The 15,709-nt window shown below is 47.5% G+C and overlaps 1 protein-coding gene across 1 annotated transcript; it reads right to left on the bottom strand.

Annotated features, from left to right (window-relative positions):
- Positions 1 to 5,270: 5,270 nt before the first annotated feature.
- On the bottom strand, positions 5,271 to 14,539 carry tpp1 (tripeptidyl peptidase I). Its single transcript, XM_084482524.1, has 13 exons — positions 14,157 to 14,539; positions 13,787 to 13,861; positions 13,265 to 13,404; positions 12,020 to 12,170; positions 10,001 to 10,122; positions 9,685 to 9,860; positions 9,382 to 9,580; positions 8,678 to 8,866; positions 8,056 to 8,128; positions 7,700 to 7,820; positions 7,081 to 7,242; positions 6,513 to 6,638; positions 5,271 to 6,374 (listed from the first exon to the last, which is right to left on the bottom strand). The coding sequence occupies exons 1-13, from the start codon at positions 14,276 to 14,278 to the stop codon at positions 6,234 to 6,236; spliced, it is 1,797 nt and encodes a 598-aa protein (XP_084338650.1). The 5' UTR covers positions 14,279 to 14,539; the 3' UTR covers positions 5,271 to 6,233.
- Positions 14,540 to 15,709: the final 1,170 nt, after the last annotated feature.

Below are 15,709 nucleotides of genomic sequence, written 5' to 3'. Positions count from 1 at the left end.
TTAGATTTAACATTTAACATTTAGATTTAAATTTAACATTTAACATTTAGATATGAATTTAAGATTTAGATTTAGATATAACATTTAGATTTAACATTTAACATTTAGATATAAATGTAACATTTAGATTTAGATTTAACATTTAGATTTAGATTTAACATTTAGATTTAGATTTAACATTTAGATTTAGATATAACATTTAGATTTAGATATAACATTTATATATCATTTTTAACATGGATTTTTTACATTTGAACATATTATAACGTGTTGTTTTACATGAATTTCTGTCTCAAATGTGAGGAAAATGCGCTAAATGTGAGGAAAGTGAGCTAAATGTTGAAAATGTATCAGCTAAAAAAATGTAACCGAATTTTTACAAACGGCACCCCATAAACAACAGTGTCACATTATGCGTCTCGACAACAATAACGCATGATTGAAGCGCATTTAAGATCACGCATTCCGACGTTCAAATCCACTTTGAACTCGCCTCATATTGCAATATTACTTCATGACTCGTGATCGCGTAGGCTTAATGTTGTTGCGCTGCATTGCCTCTATGTGCCGCCAACTGACAAAATGCAGCAGAAATGTGAGTAAGCCAGGCATTTAGTTGTGCGTAAGCAAGCTTTGTACATGAGGCCCCTGGTATGCAGTTTTTGAATGTCATCCTGCCCTCTCTAAACGAATCCAGAGTGTACATTTGGTAAAAGTCTGCTGAGAACTTGGTCCAGTTTGCAACACCTGTTGGAGACAATTTTGAGAAAAAGATGATTTCTCAAATTGATTTAACATGGAAAACATGCATTATATAACCATAACTGTATAGCTACAGGAATTTTTGTAATCTTACTGTCAAGCCACAGAAAATGCAATTTACTCCTGAAGTATTCCATTTCCACCACTGCTTTGAAGCAGGAACACACCAGGGACAGGGTCATTAGAGCTCCGTCTCCATCATGAAGGGCCACCTCAGCAAATATGATCTCCAACAGGCAAGATGGCAACTGAAACATCCTCATCCTCATCGTCGTCCGCTTATCCGGGGTCGGGTCGCGGGGGCAGCAGCTCAAGCAGGGGGCCCCAGACTTCCCTTTCCCGGGCCACATTGACCAGCTCTGACGGGGGGATCCCGAGGCGTTCCCAGGCCAGTGTTGAGATATAATCTCTCCACCTAGTCCTGGGTCTTCCCCGGGGTCTCCTCCCCACTGGTCGTGCCTGGAACACCTCCCAAGGGAGGCGTCCAGTGGGCATCCTTACCAGATGCCCGAACCACCTCAACTGACTCCTTTCTAAGCAAAGGAGCAGCGGCTCTAATCCGAGTTCCTCCCGGATGACTGAACTTCTCACCCTATCCCTAAGGGAGAAGCCAGCCACCCTCCTGAGAAAACTCATCTCGGCCGCTTGTATCCGCGATCTCGTCCTTTCGGTCATCACCCACCCCTCATGACCATAGGTGAGGGTAGGAACGAAGATCGACCGGTAGATCGAGAGCTTTGCCTTGCGGCTCAGCTCTCTTTTCGTCACAACAGTGCGGTACAGCGAACGCAATACCGCCCCCGCTGCTCCGATTCTCCGGCCAATCTCACGCTCCATCGTACCCTCACTCGCGAACAAGACCCCGAGGTACTTAAACTCCTTCACTTGGGCTAAGGACTCATTTCCTACCCGGAGAGGGCAATCCACCGGTTTCCTGCTAAGAGTCATGGCCTCAGATTTAGTGGTGCTGATCTTCATCCCAGCCGCTTCACACTCGGCAGCCAGCCGATCCAGTGAGTGCTGAAGGTCACAGGCCGATGATGCCATTAGGACCACATCATCTGCAAAGAGCAGTGATGCGATCCTCAGATCACCGAACTGCAACCCCTCCCCACCACGACTACGCCTCGATATCCTGTCCATGAATATCACAAACAGGATTGGTGACAAGGCGCAGCCCTGGCGGAGGCCAACACCCACCGGGAACGGAACTGATTGGCTGCCGAGAATGCGGACACAGCTCTCGCTTTGGGAGTACAGAGATTGGATGGCCCTGAGGAATGAACCCCTTACCCCGTACTCCCGCAGCACCTCCCACAGTTTCTCCCGGGGGACCCGGTCATATGCCTTCTCCAAATCCACAAAACACATGTAGACCGGATGGGCATACTCCCAGGCCCCCTCCAGGATCCTTGCGAGAGTGAAGAGCTGATCCGTAGTTCCACGTCCAGGGCGGAAACCGCATTGTTCCTCTTCAATCTGAGGTTCGACAATCGGCCGAACCCTCCTTTCCAGCACCTTAGAGTAGACTTTCCCAGGGAGGCTGAGAAGTGTGATACCCCGGTAATTGGCACACACTCTCCGGTCCCCCTTTTTGAACAGGGGAACCACCACCCCGGTTTGCCACTCCTTTGGCACTGTACCAGACTCCCACGCAATGTTGAATAGGCGTGTCAGCCAAGACAGCCCCTCAACACCCAGAGCCTTTAGCATTTCTGGCTGGATCTCATCAATCCCTGGGGCTTTGCCACTGCGGAGATGTTTAACTACCTCAGTGACTTCCACCAGGGAAATTGACGATGAACCACCATCAACCTCGAGCTCTGCCTCCAACATAGAGGACGTGTTAGTCGGATTCAGGAGTTCCTCAAAGTGTTCCTTCCAACGTTCGACTACCTCCTCAGTCGAGGTCAACAGAGTCCCACCCTTACTGTACACAGCTTGGATGTTTCCCCGTTTCCCCCTTCTGAGGTGTCGGATGGTCTTCCAGAAACACTTTGGTGTCGACCGAAAGTCCTTCTCCATGTCCTCTCCGAACTTCTCCCACACCCGCTGCTTAGCCTCCGACACGGCAGCGGCTGCAGCCCTTCGAGCCTGCCGGTACCCTGCAACTGCGTCAGGAGTCCTCCGGGATAACATACCCCGGAAGGCCTCCTTCTTCAGTCGGACGGCTTCCCTGACCACCGGTGTCCACCACGGTGTCCGAGGGTTACCGCCCCTTGAGGAACCTAAGACCCTGAGGCCACAGCTCACCACCGCAGCTTCAGCAATGGAGGCTTTGAACACTGCCCACTCTGGCTCAATGCCCCCAACCTCCACAGGGATGCTAGAAAAGCTCCGCCGGAGGTGTGAGTTGAAGATCTCTAGGACGGGAGCCTCCTCCAGACGTTCCCAATTCACCCGCACTACCCGTTTGGGCTTACCAGGTCTGTCCAGACTCTTCCCCCATTCCCTGATCCAACTCACCACCAGATGGTGGTCGGTTGACAGTTCCGCCCCTCTCTTCACCCGAGTGTCCAAAACATACGGCCTCAGATCAGATGACACGATCACGAAATCGATCATCGATCTTCGGCCTAGGGTACTCTGGTACCAGGTACACTTATGAGCACCCTTATGTTCGAACATGGTGTTCGTTATGGACAATCCATGGCTAGCACAGAAGTCCAGTAACAAACGACCACTAGGGTTTAGATCAGGGAGGCCGTTCCTCCCCACCACGCCTCTCCAGGTGTCTCCATCGTTGCCCACGTGGGCGTTGAAGTCTCCCAGCAGAACTACGGGGTCCCCTACCGGAGCCCCATACAGGACTCCATTCAGGGTCTCCAAGAAGGCCGAGTACTCTGAACTGCTGTTCGGTGCATATGCACAAACAATAGTCAGAGTTTTCCCCCCCACCACCCTTAGGCGTAGGGAGGCGACCCTCTCATCCACCGGGGTAAACTCCAACACCGCGGCACTCAGCCGGGGGTTTATGAGTATCCCCACACCCGCCCGGCGCCTCACGCCCTGGGCAACTCCAGAGAAGAATAGAGTCCAACCCCTATCCAGGAGTACGGTACCAGAGCTGAGACTGTGCGTAGAGGTGAGCCCCACCAGATCTAACTGGTAGCGCTCCACCTCCCTCACAAGCTCCGGTTCCTTTCCCCACAGTGAGGTAACGTTCCACGTCCCCAGAGCCAGCTTCTGCCGCTCGGGTCTGGTCCGTCGGGACCCCTGCCTTTCACTGCCACCCATGTGGCAGCGCACCCGACCCCAGCGGGTCTCCCTGCAGGTGGTGGGCCCACAGGGCGAAGAGGGGGGGGGTGCCACGTAGCTTGTTCGGGCTGTGCCCGGCCGGGCTCCGTGGCAAACCCGGCCACCAGGCGCTCGCCGGCGAGCCCCTCGTCTGGGCCTGGCTCCAGACGGGGGCCCCGGGCTTCCTCCGGGCAGGGTCTCTCCTCCTCTTTTTGATGTATTCATGGGGTCTTCTGAACCATTCTTAGTCTGGCCCCTCACCTGAGACCACTCTGCCATGGGAGACCCTACCAGGAGCACATGGCTCCAGACAACACAGCCCTCAGGTTCACAGGGACACGCAAACCTCTCCACCACGATAAGGTGACGGTTCCAGGACTGAAAACAAATCAACTGAAACAAATAAGATTATTCTATTGAAAGACATCATCTCCAGTTAGTATTAAGCCAAACAGCATTAATAGAAATACTGAATGAGCACTGAATGTATTCAATAAATATTGTATTCCCAAAAATAGAAACACATGCAAACAAAAAAAATCTAAAATAAATTATTAATAAATCAAATAGGCCAGGGTTGCCAGATACTGCGAATCCCGCACAATCTTACTTGTTTCCGTCACTGTAAAATCGGGAGATTAACGGGAGAAATTACTGACCGGAAGCATCGCGGGAGATAGGGTTAAAAATCGGGAGAGTTGGCAAGTATGCTTTATGCATAACCTCCCCGGCGATGTCATTTTATTTTGACATGACCCTGCAATCGACATGGCAGAATTAATATGACCCCCCCCCGTTTGCACAATTTCACAAATAATCACCGCTCACTGAAAGAATATGTGAAGAATACGTATATTTACGGGGGGCGTCCAAACAGTCCAAAAGAAAACGAAATCCTTCAGTTCGCAGGTCTCGTAAATGCAGCAAGTTTCGTCCTGAATGAAGCACGATAAAGGTATTGGATGTGGGCGGGGCTGGACCTTCCAATCCGGATGTGGGCGTGGTTAGACGTCCAACTCCGCCTTCCCGCAGGCCACAGCCGTTAGTACTTGCCGCAGCCCTTAGCTTCTCTCGATGATCCCTTGATTTTATTCTCAACATCATTTTTCTATACCTCCTTTTCCTCGATTTATTCATTCCATGTTTTTTCTAGTTATTATTAGAAATATAATATCCCAATAAATAAATAATTATGTGCAAATGTAAAAAATAACAGATGATCTTGATGTTTATTTATGAACCAATGAATTCATTGACACATGAAACATCACTGCTGATAGCCTTTTATTCATGTGAGTTGGGTTGGGGTCAAATATAAAACATTAACATGCAGCACTGCTGGTGTAGAATACTGCCGAGCAACGTTTGCATAAAGCTTAGGGCATCTGTTCAGGCTACTGGTCAGCTACCAGTGAATGACCGATATGCAGCCTTTTGGTCGTCCATGCAAAACAATTTCAATATACAGTCCATTAGTCTCTCCACACGTCCATCCACACACACAAACACAAAAATAAAATCAGAAAAGAGGTGACAAACTGAACCAAATATAAATACACAAAACTTTTATGTCCATATGGTTTAAAAATGACTTATTACTTACGATAGTGCCACCCTAAACATTTACTTACAAACTACCTGAGAATAACCATGCACAATTTGATACATAATCGAAAATACTACTATATAATAACGATTTTGATCTTAGCGATAAAAGTATAGTAGTAGTATATACATTATACTACACTTAAAAATAAAGTGATTTGTGTCGCCAGCGTAAGTCTGAAAAATCAATTAATATGCTTCAGAAATTTGAAGAGCCTTAATTGTACGTAAAATAGCAATCCCATTTTATGTAATGCATAAAATGTTCATTAATTGCATCTTCTATCTCCACCATTCCCCTTCATAAGATTGACATTTAAAACCATCTTTCGGCTTCTGTGAAATGCAAAGAATAACTGAATCAGCAATTCATGGTATTCTCCTCAATCCCAATCCCACACCCTGCATTGTTCCATAGGCATCTGAGAGGCAGTGTTTGGCGCTACGATGAGAGTCCTACCGTTGGACTGAAACAATATTAAACCATCCCTGGCTGGCCCTGAACAGGCCTACAGTTGAACTAGAAATATACTATGGAGACTACCCTGTTGTGATTCTGGATGTGTTCACACTACCTCCAGTCGGTGAGGACACCGGATGTAGGAGGAGCAGTTCAGCCCTGCAGTGCCTCACTTGTCCAGAAGGGCGGCAAGCAGCGCCGGGTAGTTTGGCGTCCCCCAACCCGTCACGGGGTCCCACGAGGGGGCCGCGCAGAAGCCCCGTCCCTGGACCGTCTCGTCCAGACAGCTCAGGTGGCAGCCCTCCGTCACCTGTGGGAAGTGCGGAGCGTACAGTGTTTAGGAAACTGATCTGAGGCCTGTCAGACCATGTGTTCTAAGGGCAGACAGCGGCACAGTTGAGGTGAGGTATGAGGAGAACGAGCGAAACAGAGTAGTGTGTGGACCCACGTCAAACATGGCCTCTCCCTGGAGCTTGTAGAGGCGGGGGTTGAGGAAGCCGAGGGGGGGAAGGCCTTTTAGAAGCCGCTGGTCGTTGATCAGAGCCAGCATGCCTCCGACCACAGGGGTGGACGCCTGCAGGAGAAGAGCCGGGGGGGAGAGACCTATGAAGTCGACTGCGTGATCTGCCGTTACATCAAGTCCACTGCCCACCACAACATGACCAGAGCATGACCCTACAGAGCTGCCTGCATGTAACATTACACACCGCGCTTTTATCCAAAACGACTTACAGTAAGTACATTTGTCAGAAGAAAGAGAAACAATATATTGCTGTCGGTACAGTAAGGATGTTCATAGAACCAAGTGCCAAGAACCAACAATTGCTAGGTCGACCCATTTCCTGCTTACAACAAAGATAGCTAGGATAAGATGCTATACAATGCTAAGTACTATTTTTAAGTGCCAGGACGTATAACATACCACTAGGAGGGGTGTAGGGGGAGGCTATGCAGAGTGAAGGTGATCTCTGAACACATCACACATACATTAGAGATTAAGGTGTGTGAACATTTACCGAGGTGCCAGAGACCCAGGGGACAGGCATTCTGTTGCTGACCACCCAGTAGTTATCAGACAGGGCAGCGAGGTCCGGGTAGGCTCTGCCACTGGTGTTGAAGTAGGTCAGTGGGGGGAGCCCTCCTCCCACTGTCTGCATGTAGGCATTCACCGCACTGGCCTGGGGGGCGAGGGAACACACACACACACACACACACACACACACACACACACACACACACACACACACACACACACACACACACACACACACACACACACACACACACACACACACACACACACACACACACACGGGGCTTCACTGGCACATATTTGACTACTTTCCAAACAAAACCCAACTGTACCATGTAGTCAATAACCTCCTACTAATAATACTAATCATCCTATCTTGCCTATTGTGAATATAGATATGTTTCATGTAGCTTTAGCATATTTGTATTCAAAAAAGGATTTGCATCTCTGTTTAACTCCCAACACTGTCCTGTACTTCCTGTGAGGTCACTTCCCGTCAGGACGGATGCAGTACTTTAGTCTTGAGAGCGGACACCCAGGAGGCCAGAGGTTTAGTTCCTGCAGCCTCAGTGTAGAGTACAGGGTACTCCTGGTTGTGGTACCTGGTAGTCGGGTGTCTTGAACACGTTGCTGAAGCCTCCGCCGCTGATGTAATCGGTGACTTCATAAGTCATCTTGAAGGGGTTCTTAAAGGACGTCCCACCCACTGTGGTGACGTAGGGGCTGAGGGGGAAGGAGGCAGGGGACAGAGCTTTACAGTGAGGTTCATCACAGCTGTCCACTGAGGGTCTCTGGACCAGAGAAGGTCGCTGTAGACGTCACCTTGAATGGAACGGTACTATAGCCTTCAGGTAAATATCAGCCCATGAATATTACTTTAGCTTTGAGAGTCCCAGATGAGTCAATACTACATGTCACCCCCACTGCTGCTGCTGGGGTTTGGTTGTGTCGAGTTTACCTGGAGGCAGGGAAACTGGGCCGGAAGCAGTTCTTCTCTTTAGTCAGATGTCTGCAGCCCGCCCCGCTGTCCCCTAGTAACGGAGAGAACAGAGTAAACAAGTACGTCAAATAATATATGATTAAGATGATACAATCATATTGGAGTGCAAACCCCACACACCTGCTGAATTGAGACAGGAGATGCATCTGATATATAAAAAAATATATATATACATTTAGAAGTGATCTATACCAGAGGGCCTCCAACTGCTGTTAACACATTCAGTATTCAAATTCAAAATTATAATCTCATTCACATTTTGCCCTGTAGCCAAAAAGCTCAAGGCTAAATTATATTTAGATTACCATTTAGATCAGCCTTTATCCAGACAATGAATTATGAAATGTTATTACATATATAAAAACTTACATATTTTGTATATATATATATATATTTAAACAATATTGCACCCTAAACATTTAAGCAATGTGTATAGATTTGGTTGACCTCATATCTCCATTCATGCATGCCTCTAATCTACAGCTACTTCAATGAATGGCCGCAGAGGTGAGTGTCCCTGGTTCCCCTGGTAAGATGTGTGTCCCTGATTCCCCTGTCCCTGGTTCCCGTGCCGCGGTACCGGAAGCGAAGAGCAGGGAGACGCCGCGGACGCCCGCCTTCATGAACTCGGTGTTGATGCGCGTCATGTAGGCGTTGGACAGGCTGTCCTCGTCGTCTCCGTAGCTGACCGTGTGCACCCAGGGCAGGGCCGACATGTTGCTGATCAGCACCATCCACTGGAGGAAGGGCTCCTGGCTCTCGTGACGACCTGGGGACGGAGCGGCACCGCGAGGGGCCGGGTGGGGAGGGAGAGGGAGAACAGTCACAGCGTCAACGATGCCCTCCATTCAAATCATTACTAGCCCATACACAGGCTTAAGCACACACTCAACACGTGGTCATCTTATGACGTGAAGAACGCTGTCAAGATCACTCATAGGCAATTTTTAATCAATTTTTACTTTGCAATACAAAAGTTTGTTTTCCCTCCACTATCAGTGGGGGACTTTTGACCCCATCCAACTATGCAAACGGGATTTAAATGCAAGCAAAAGGTTTCCATTTGTTTATTTACTTTAGGACTGTGCAAAGCTCACATCTCCTTTGTTTAGCGATTAGAAGGAGAAGTGTTCTAGTAGTTAGTACCCTGATCTAGAGTTGTTCCGATACCGATTCCAGTATTGAAAATTCCTCCGATACTACCTAAAATGGAATACTACCAGAAATCTGAAAAAAAAAAAATGGTATCGGAACATCTCCACCCTGAACCAAGCAGTCCCCTACCCGGGTTGGTGAAGACCCAGGTGGGTATGTTGGCCCCAGTGCTCATGATGTACTCCACGTCCAGGCTGGCCTCCAGGCCCGCCCGGCCGGCCCCCTGGGTGCCCACCACCCGGTCCACCAGGGACAGGTGCTGGAAGCTCCCTCCGAACATGCTCATGAACTCAGCCAGGTCTGCAGGGTGGTAGTACTGCTCCAGGAACTACAGAGGACAAGAAACATGAAGGAGAAGACGCTTGTTGGAATCTGAATCAAGCGAGAAACGGTTTAGACCACCCACTTAGGTGGCTGGTATCTTATCCCCACCTGGGCTACAGCCTGGCTGTTGTTCTGGGAGGAGCCAACGTCGGAGCCGGTGAGGTTGTAGCGAGCCCTCAGGATGGCGGGGGTCACCCCGAGGTGGAGGCCAGCCTTCGGGTGTCTGTTCCTCCCATGAGACGCTACATCCTGACGCCGGGGGGGCAAGCGGTGAAGACCCCCCACTGTGCATGAGGAGAGGCAGGAAACAGATCTAAACATTTCAGATGATAGACTTCACAAAACAGGACGTCCGGAAGAAAACGGCAATAAGTAGAATACATGAATGTGTGAATGAGCGAATGTGTCAACGAACAGGACTCACCAAAGTCCAGGTGCTGGTGAACCTCGTCATGGACAGAGTACGGAGACGAGGACCGGACCTGGAAACGCCCGTCTCTGACGTAGCGGTGGAACCTAGCGCCTGGAAGAAGAGCCTCCGCCACTCTGGAACAAATTAACACTAGAGTGAGACCCTAAAGACACACTAGAGTGAGACCCTAAAGACACACTAGAGTGAGACCCTAAAGACAAACAAGAGTGAGACCCTAAAGACACACTAGAGTGAGACCCTAAAGACACACTAGAGCAGCGGTTCTCAAAGTGTGGGGCGCGCCCCACTGGTGGGGAACAGAGACGTGACAGGTGGGGCGCGACAAACGGGAGGAAATTTCACTGAAAACTCCACATTTCTTATGGTAGGAGTGAAAGCTTGACAGTAGGGCTGGGCGATATGGACCACAAGTCATATCTCGTATTTCCAAGCAGAATGTCGCTATAAGATATATACATGCTATAAAATAAGTGCTGTCGCCGCGCTCCAACTCGTCATTCTACATCGGGGGCGCCGCGTCGCTGTGCTCGTTAACCTGCCTGTAGGCCAGGGTGGCTAAACATTTTAAAATTAGTCAGTCAAAAACAGTCGGAGCAAGATGTGGCAAATACATGTTTCGCTCTGAAGGGGATTTTAAAAAGTGACGCGAGCGGAAGAGCGGAGGCTGGGGGGGGAGCGTGTGTGAGCCAGAGGCAGAGCGGGACGGAGAGAGAGGTGAGCAGAGCAGAGTCCTGCACGGCTCTCATGTTGCAAACCCGCACCCGTCCTTATACCCGCACAACTTAAAACCACATCCGACCTGAATATCAGATCCAGCACCGGAGAAGTCTCGCTCTCTTGCTGCGCGGGATGCACTGAGCAGGGGTGGCGAGGATAAATCTGTCAATCTGAGCGATATTGGGAAACGAACGACCGTGCTTCTCGCCACCGCGATCACACACCGACAGAGTCGTCTTTAGGTGTTGTAACCGAGCAGCAGCTTCGTCCCGATGCTGAGCCTCGTCACTGGAGTCCTCCCCGTCCCATAGCGTGTCCGCTGACACTCCAGCTCTCTTCTCGGCCGGGGGGGCGCTGCTCGCATATTTTGTAGACGTGTCACTAATAATGATTTTTTTTTAATTTGAAATAGGCCTACATTTGAACATTTTAAGCTTGCAGCTTTGCAGCCACTCATGCAGGTATAGGTCTCATGAGTTCAATTGCTCACCTGTCTTGCCAAATGCATTGCTCGTCTTTTTTTTTTTTTTTAACAGATTGCAAAGTGGCACTTTTATTTTCTCTTTTTCTGAACTTGGTACAAGTCATGACACAGCTGCACTTTTATTTTCTCTTGTTGTTGAACTTGCTGTTATTTGACGTTATTGAGTTAGAATTTAGATACAACATGATGTAACTTGATGTTACTTCAATAAATGTGGAGATGTTAAGCTTGGCGTATTTCGTTAGCGTTGTGTTGGGGCGATGGGGGCAGGTGGGGCTTGAACATCCCCCCTTGTCCAAAGTGGGGGGTGACCGAAAAAGTTTGAGAACCACTGCACTAGAGTGAGACCCCTAAAGACACACTAGAGTGAGACCCTAAAGACACACTAGAGTGATACCAAAAATATACACTACAGAGATTCACCAAAAAAAAACACAATAGTGAGACCCCAAAGACATGAGTGAGAACCTAGAAACACAAAAGAGTGAAACCCTAAAGACACACAAAAGTGAGCACTAAAGATACACAAGAGTGATACCTGAAATACACACTAGAGTGAGACCCTAAAGACACAAGAGTGAGACACTAGAGATCAACAGACACAAGAGTGGGACCCTAATGAACAGACACAAGAGAATAATGCTTCTAAAGAAACCTTGAACTTCAAACCCTGCACACACACACACACACACACACGACATTGTTAATCACCGAGGGCAACGAAAGGGGAACAGAGTCACAAGACCAGGGAAAGAAGAGTCCACCCGTCTTTCAAACAGAGACGCGTGATCTGAAACGTCTGTACTCACTGGACCGTCATGGTGCACTGCAGGAAGTCACGTGTGCGGACAGACAGACACCGGGAGACCCCGTGGCTCTGCAGCCAGCGGCGGACCACCTTCTGGGTGAGGTCAGAGGGCCGCACCAGAGAGGTGACCTCCTCCAGGCTCAGGTACTTGGCTTGGGAGACAGAGGAGGACGGTGGAGGAAGGGATACTTGCAATAAGTACATCCTTACTAGGGATGCACCGAAATTTCGGCCACCGAAAATTTTCGGCCAAAAATGGCCCAAAAGCGCATTTTCGGCTTTCGGCCGAAACACTTTTATCACCGAAACAACACGGCCGAAACAGGAAATTGTGATGACGCAAACAAAAACCGAGGCCAGCACACGCTTGTCTGGATAAGCGCCTCTGCGCCAACATGTCTGCGGTGTGGGCATATTGCCATATATCTGAAAAAGACTAAATGTAGTAATCTAGAGAACCAGCTACAACCTTGTTTTCATCCAAACGAGCCGTCTTTAGCGACGGCTCGCTATGAGACAGCTTCTATGAGCTGTCGGCTGTCAGCCGCGAGTTTAGGGACCGTTCGCAAAGTGCCGACAGCTTCTATGAGCTGTCGGCTATCATCCGAGCTTAGGGACCGTCTGCAAAGTGCAAAAACGGAAAACGGTGTTGTTGTTAATAATAATTAATTAATAATAATTAATAATTGTAATTATTCTTTGAATTGCAATGCCTTGATTTTAGTGAGGTTAGTACACAGTCATAGCTATAAATGCAATGGTAGGGCTACTAATAATTGGCATAATAATTTATTTCGGTGTTTCGGTTTTCGGTTTTCGGCCTTGGTTTCCTCATTTTCGGTTTTCGGTTTCGGCCAAGAATTTTCATTTCGGTGCATCCCTAATCCTTACTGTACTGTCGGTACAGTAAGGATGTTCATAGAACCAAGTTCGAAGCACTAACAATCACTAGGTTAACCCGTTCCCAGAATACAACAAAGATGCATTTGGATTTGATGTAGTGATGGTTGGTTGTGATGCGTTCATGAGCACTCCGTCCGTGTGAGGTTGACAAAAGCAATTTACCAAAATATTACACATCAGATTGCGAGTGAGTCAAGGCCTTACCCTCACCAAAGATGTATATAAAAAAAGAAAGTAATTTATCATTTCTGGCACTGACTACCACTCAGGGAACTAAACATTGAGCGTAGTGAAGATAGTTTTAGTTTTAGTTTTAATGAACAGCGACCGGACAGTGTGGTACCGTATTGTGGGGAGTCCGGGTCAGAAACCCTGCGGAGCGTCTCCTCCAGCACGTCCACCCCCTGCTGCTTCAGGGCTAAGGTCAGCTCCAGCTGCTCTGAGGGCCCAACTGGCCCCACACGGGACCAGTCATCTGGAACGCTGGAAGACAGAGAAACACAGATTGATTAGAGTGTAGGAATGACGGCAAGCAAACGTATATACATATACATCAACTACAAATGCACAGTTCATTTAAAGGGTGCAGTCTGAGGCTGATACACTTACTGATACAGTTACGTCTGCACATATAGGCCTATGTTTACTGGCCAGACAATCATAAATATAGCAGTACTTATTTTATCAATGATCAAACTTATTTTTTTATCAAACCTTAGGTTACAGTGGTGACATTCATAACAGTGGCACACCAAAATATAACCTAATTTAAGGCGGCTAGAACTAGTATCGTGACTAAAGCCTGAACGGAGACAAGAACGTTATCTATTTGGTCAGGAGAGTTTTAAAAGGTGGGTTTTCTCACAGGACATCTTGATCCTCCTCAAGGTACCCAGGTCGTACGGATGAGCTGCAGACCAGCACCACGACGAGGGTCAACCTGACAAAGTCACAGGAACGAAACAAGTAGAGTTACGGTGGACGTCTGGGGTACAAAGAGAGCATCTGCAGTCAACGGCGACCAGACTCAACCGCGTTAACTAATGTTTAAAATACCCAAACAAACCTACACAACTGACTACTGCTGTGTTAAATGTTGTTCATTGAAGATCGCGAAAACCAAATATGATCCGAAGCTTAGTGTTGGCAGCTCTAATCTAAAAGGCTTAACACTAATACAAAACACATAACCTACTCTAGTTGACTTAAAACCAAGTTAAACAGTAATAACTTACACGGTCCTCATTGTCCTCAAGGGGTGACTTGTTGTGGTCAGGAGCGACTCGCCGGAGGACATAAACAGCAGATTCATATAGTCATGTGACCGGGGTCGCATGACAGGGCTATCACGTGACATCAGAGCGACGGCTATTTTCAGCCTGAGCTAAAAGATACTTATTTTCAGAGACAACGGGATTGTACTTCCTTTTAACACCAATTATATTAATGAATGGCAGTCAGGAAACAAGTAAGATAAATATATAGATAGAAATGTAGAAATAGATATATCACCGCTGGGTGGGTCCGTGTACGAAGTATAATTCATTTACAGTTGTTCACGTTGTATAATGAAACAGGCCAGTTTAGGGGGTATTGCCTAATTTCATTGTCCGAGACGTGCAACGCAATTCAGCGCGCCAAAGCGTCAGCTTGTTTCATTAACCAAGTTGTACAATGATATTTGAACAAGAAAGTCGAGAGCCGGAAACAGAGACAGCTCGCCTTCAAAGTAAAGCTCGCTTTAGAAGTAAAAGTCGTGCGTTTTGAAGCGTGAATTTAATTTAAGGAGAGCCAAACTAAATAAATAAACAAATAGCCTAAATAATGAACATAATTCAACATAACAAACTGTTATACAGTCTATTTCTGCCACTTTCCCACAACTGATTGTGAATAAATTGCCAATGGGCGCCAATTATTATAGAGCGCTGTGATTCATTCATTCAGGCTACTTAATATGTTAGGTGAACGTTAGGTGAACGTTAAAGGTTATATATAGTGTTGCGACCTGTGATGAATCTGACTGGTAGAAAGAGTTGATTTACCTTGACTTTATTGCTCTGTTGTCATGACAATAACGCCACTGGCTATCCGATGTAAAAATCCTTCAAGTTTATTTACCGTTCTCTCTCTTAACTAGGCTACATGAATAAAATTTAAAAATGAATATTTTTGGTGGTGTCAGTGTTTCCCACACATAGGCCAATGTGTGGCGCTGCGCCACAGATTGAACAACGAGCGCCACAAATTGATTCCTCTTTTTTTAAATGTAACTCCGCCAGCCCGTAATCGCGCCCCCGTAATGCTGCCAGTCCGACACGTTCCCATTCCGACAGTCCTGTGCGCGTATGCAAATTAGCCATGTGCGCCAAACAGAAGCCAAACTTGCGCCCGGCGCAATTGACTTTCTACACCGACGCATGTGTCGTTGCTAGTTTGCACCCGGCGCAAAGCTGATTTTCCCCCGCAAGAACCATGCACCACTACACTTGTATATGCATGTTAAATATTATGATGTCAAAGATTATTCATACGTGTGAAACTGCATAGAAATAGCGTGTGGATTGTGGAAACATTTTTTTTCCATAGGGCTGCATGAATGAACATGAATGAAGTATAGTAGGCTATGCCATGCGTTAAAATAATAATAATAATTACAATAATACATTCGAGCAAAGTATATTCCAGGCTTCCAAAACAAAATCTAGTTTTAGGGTAAATGATTGGTTAAATGATTTGGGAAAGAACAGCTGATACAGCAATCATCATCTGCAAACACCGTACAGCA

This window comes from Micromesistius poutassou, assembly GCF_964030765.1.
Source record: "Micromesistius poutassou genome assembly, chromosome: 17".
In the NCBI taxonomy this organism is placed as follows: Eukaryota; Metazoa; Chordata; class Actinopteri; order Gadiformes; family Gadidae; genus Micromesistius; species Micromesistius poutassou.
This window is presented reverse-complemented; position numbering and strand designations above follow the sequence as displayed.

Coding starts and splice junctions, on each gene's coding strand:
- tpp1 (XM_084482524.1), bottom strand. CDS start 14,278: ATGTCACGTGATAGCCCTGTCATGCGACCCCGGTCACATGACTATATG. Junction 13,862..14,156: donor TTGAGGACAATGAGGACCGT/GTAAGTTATTAC, acceptor TGACTTTGTCAG/GTTGACCCTCGTCGTGGTGC. Junction 6,375..6,512: donor AGGGAGAGGCCATGTTTGAC/GTGGGTCCACAC, acceptor CACTTCCCACAG/GTGACGGAGGGCTGCCACCT.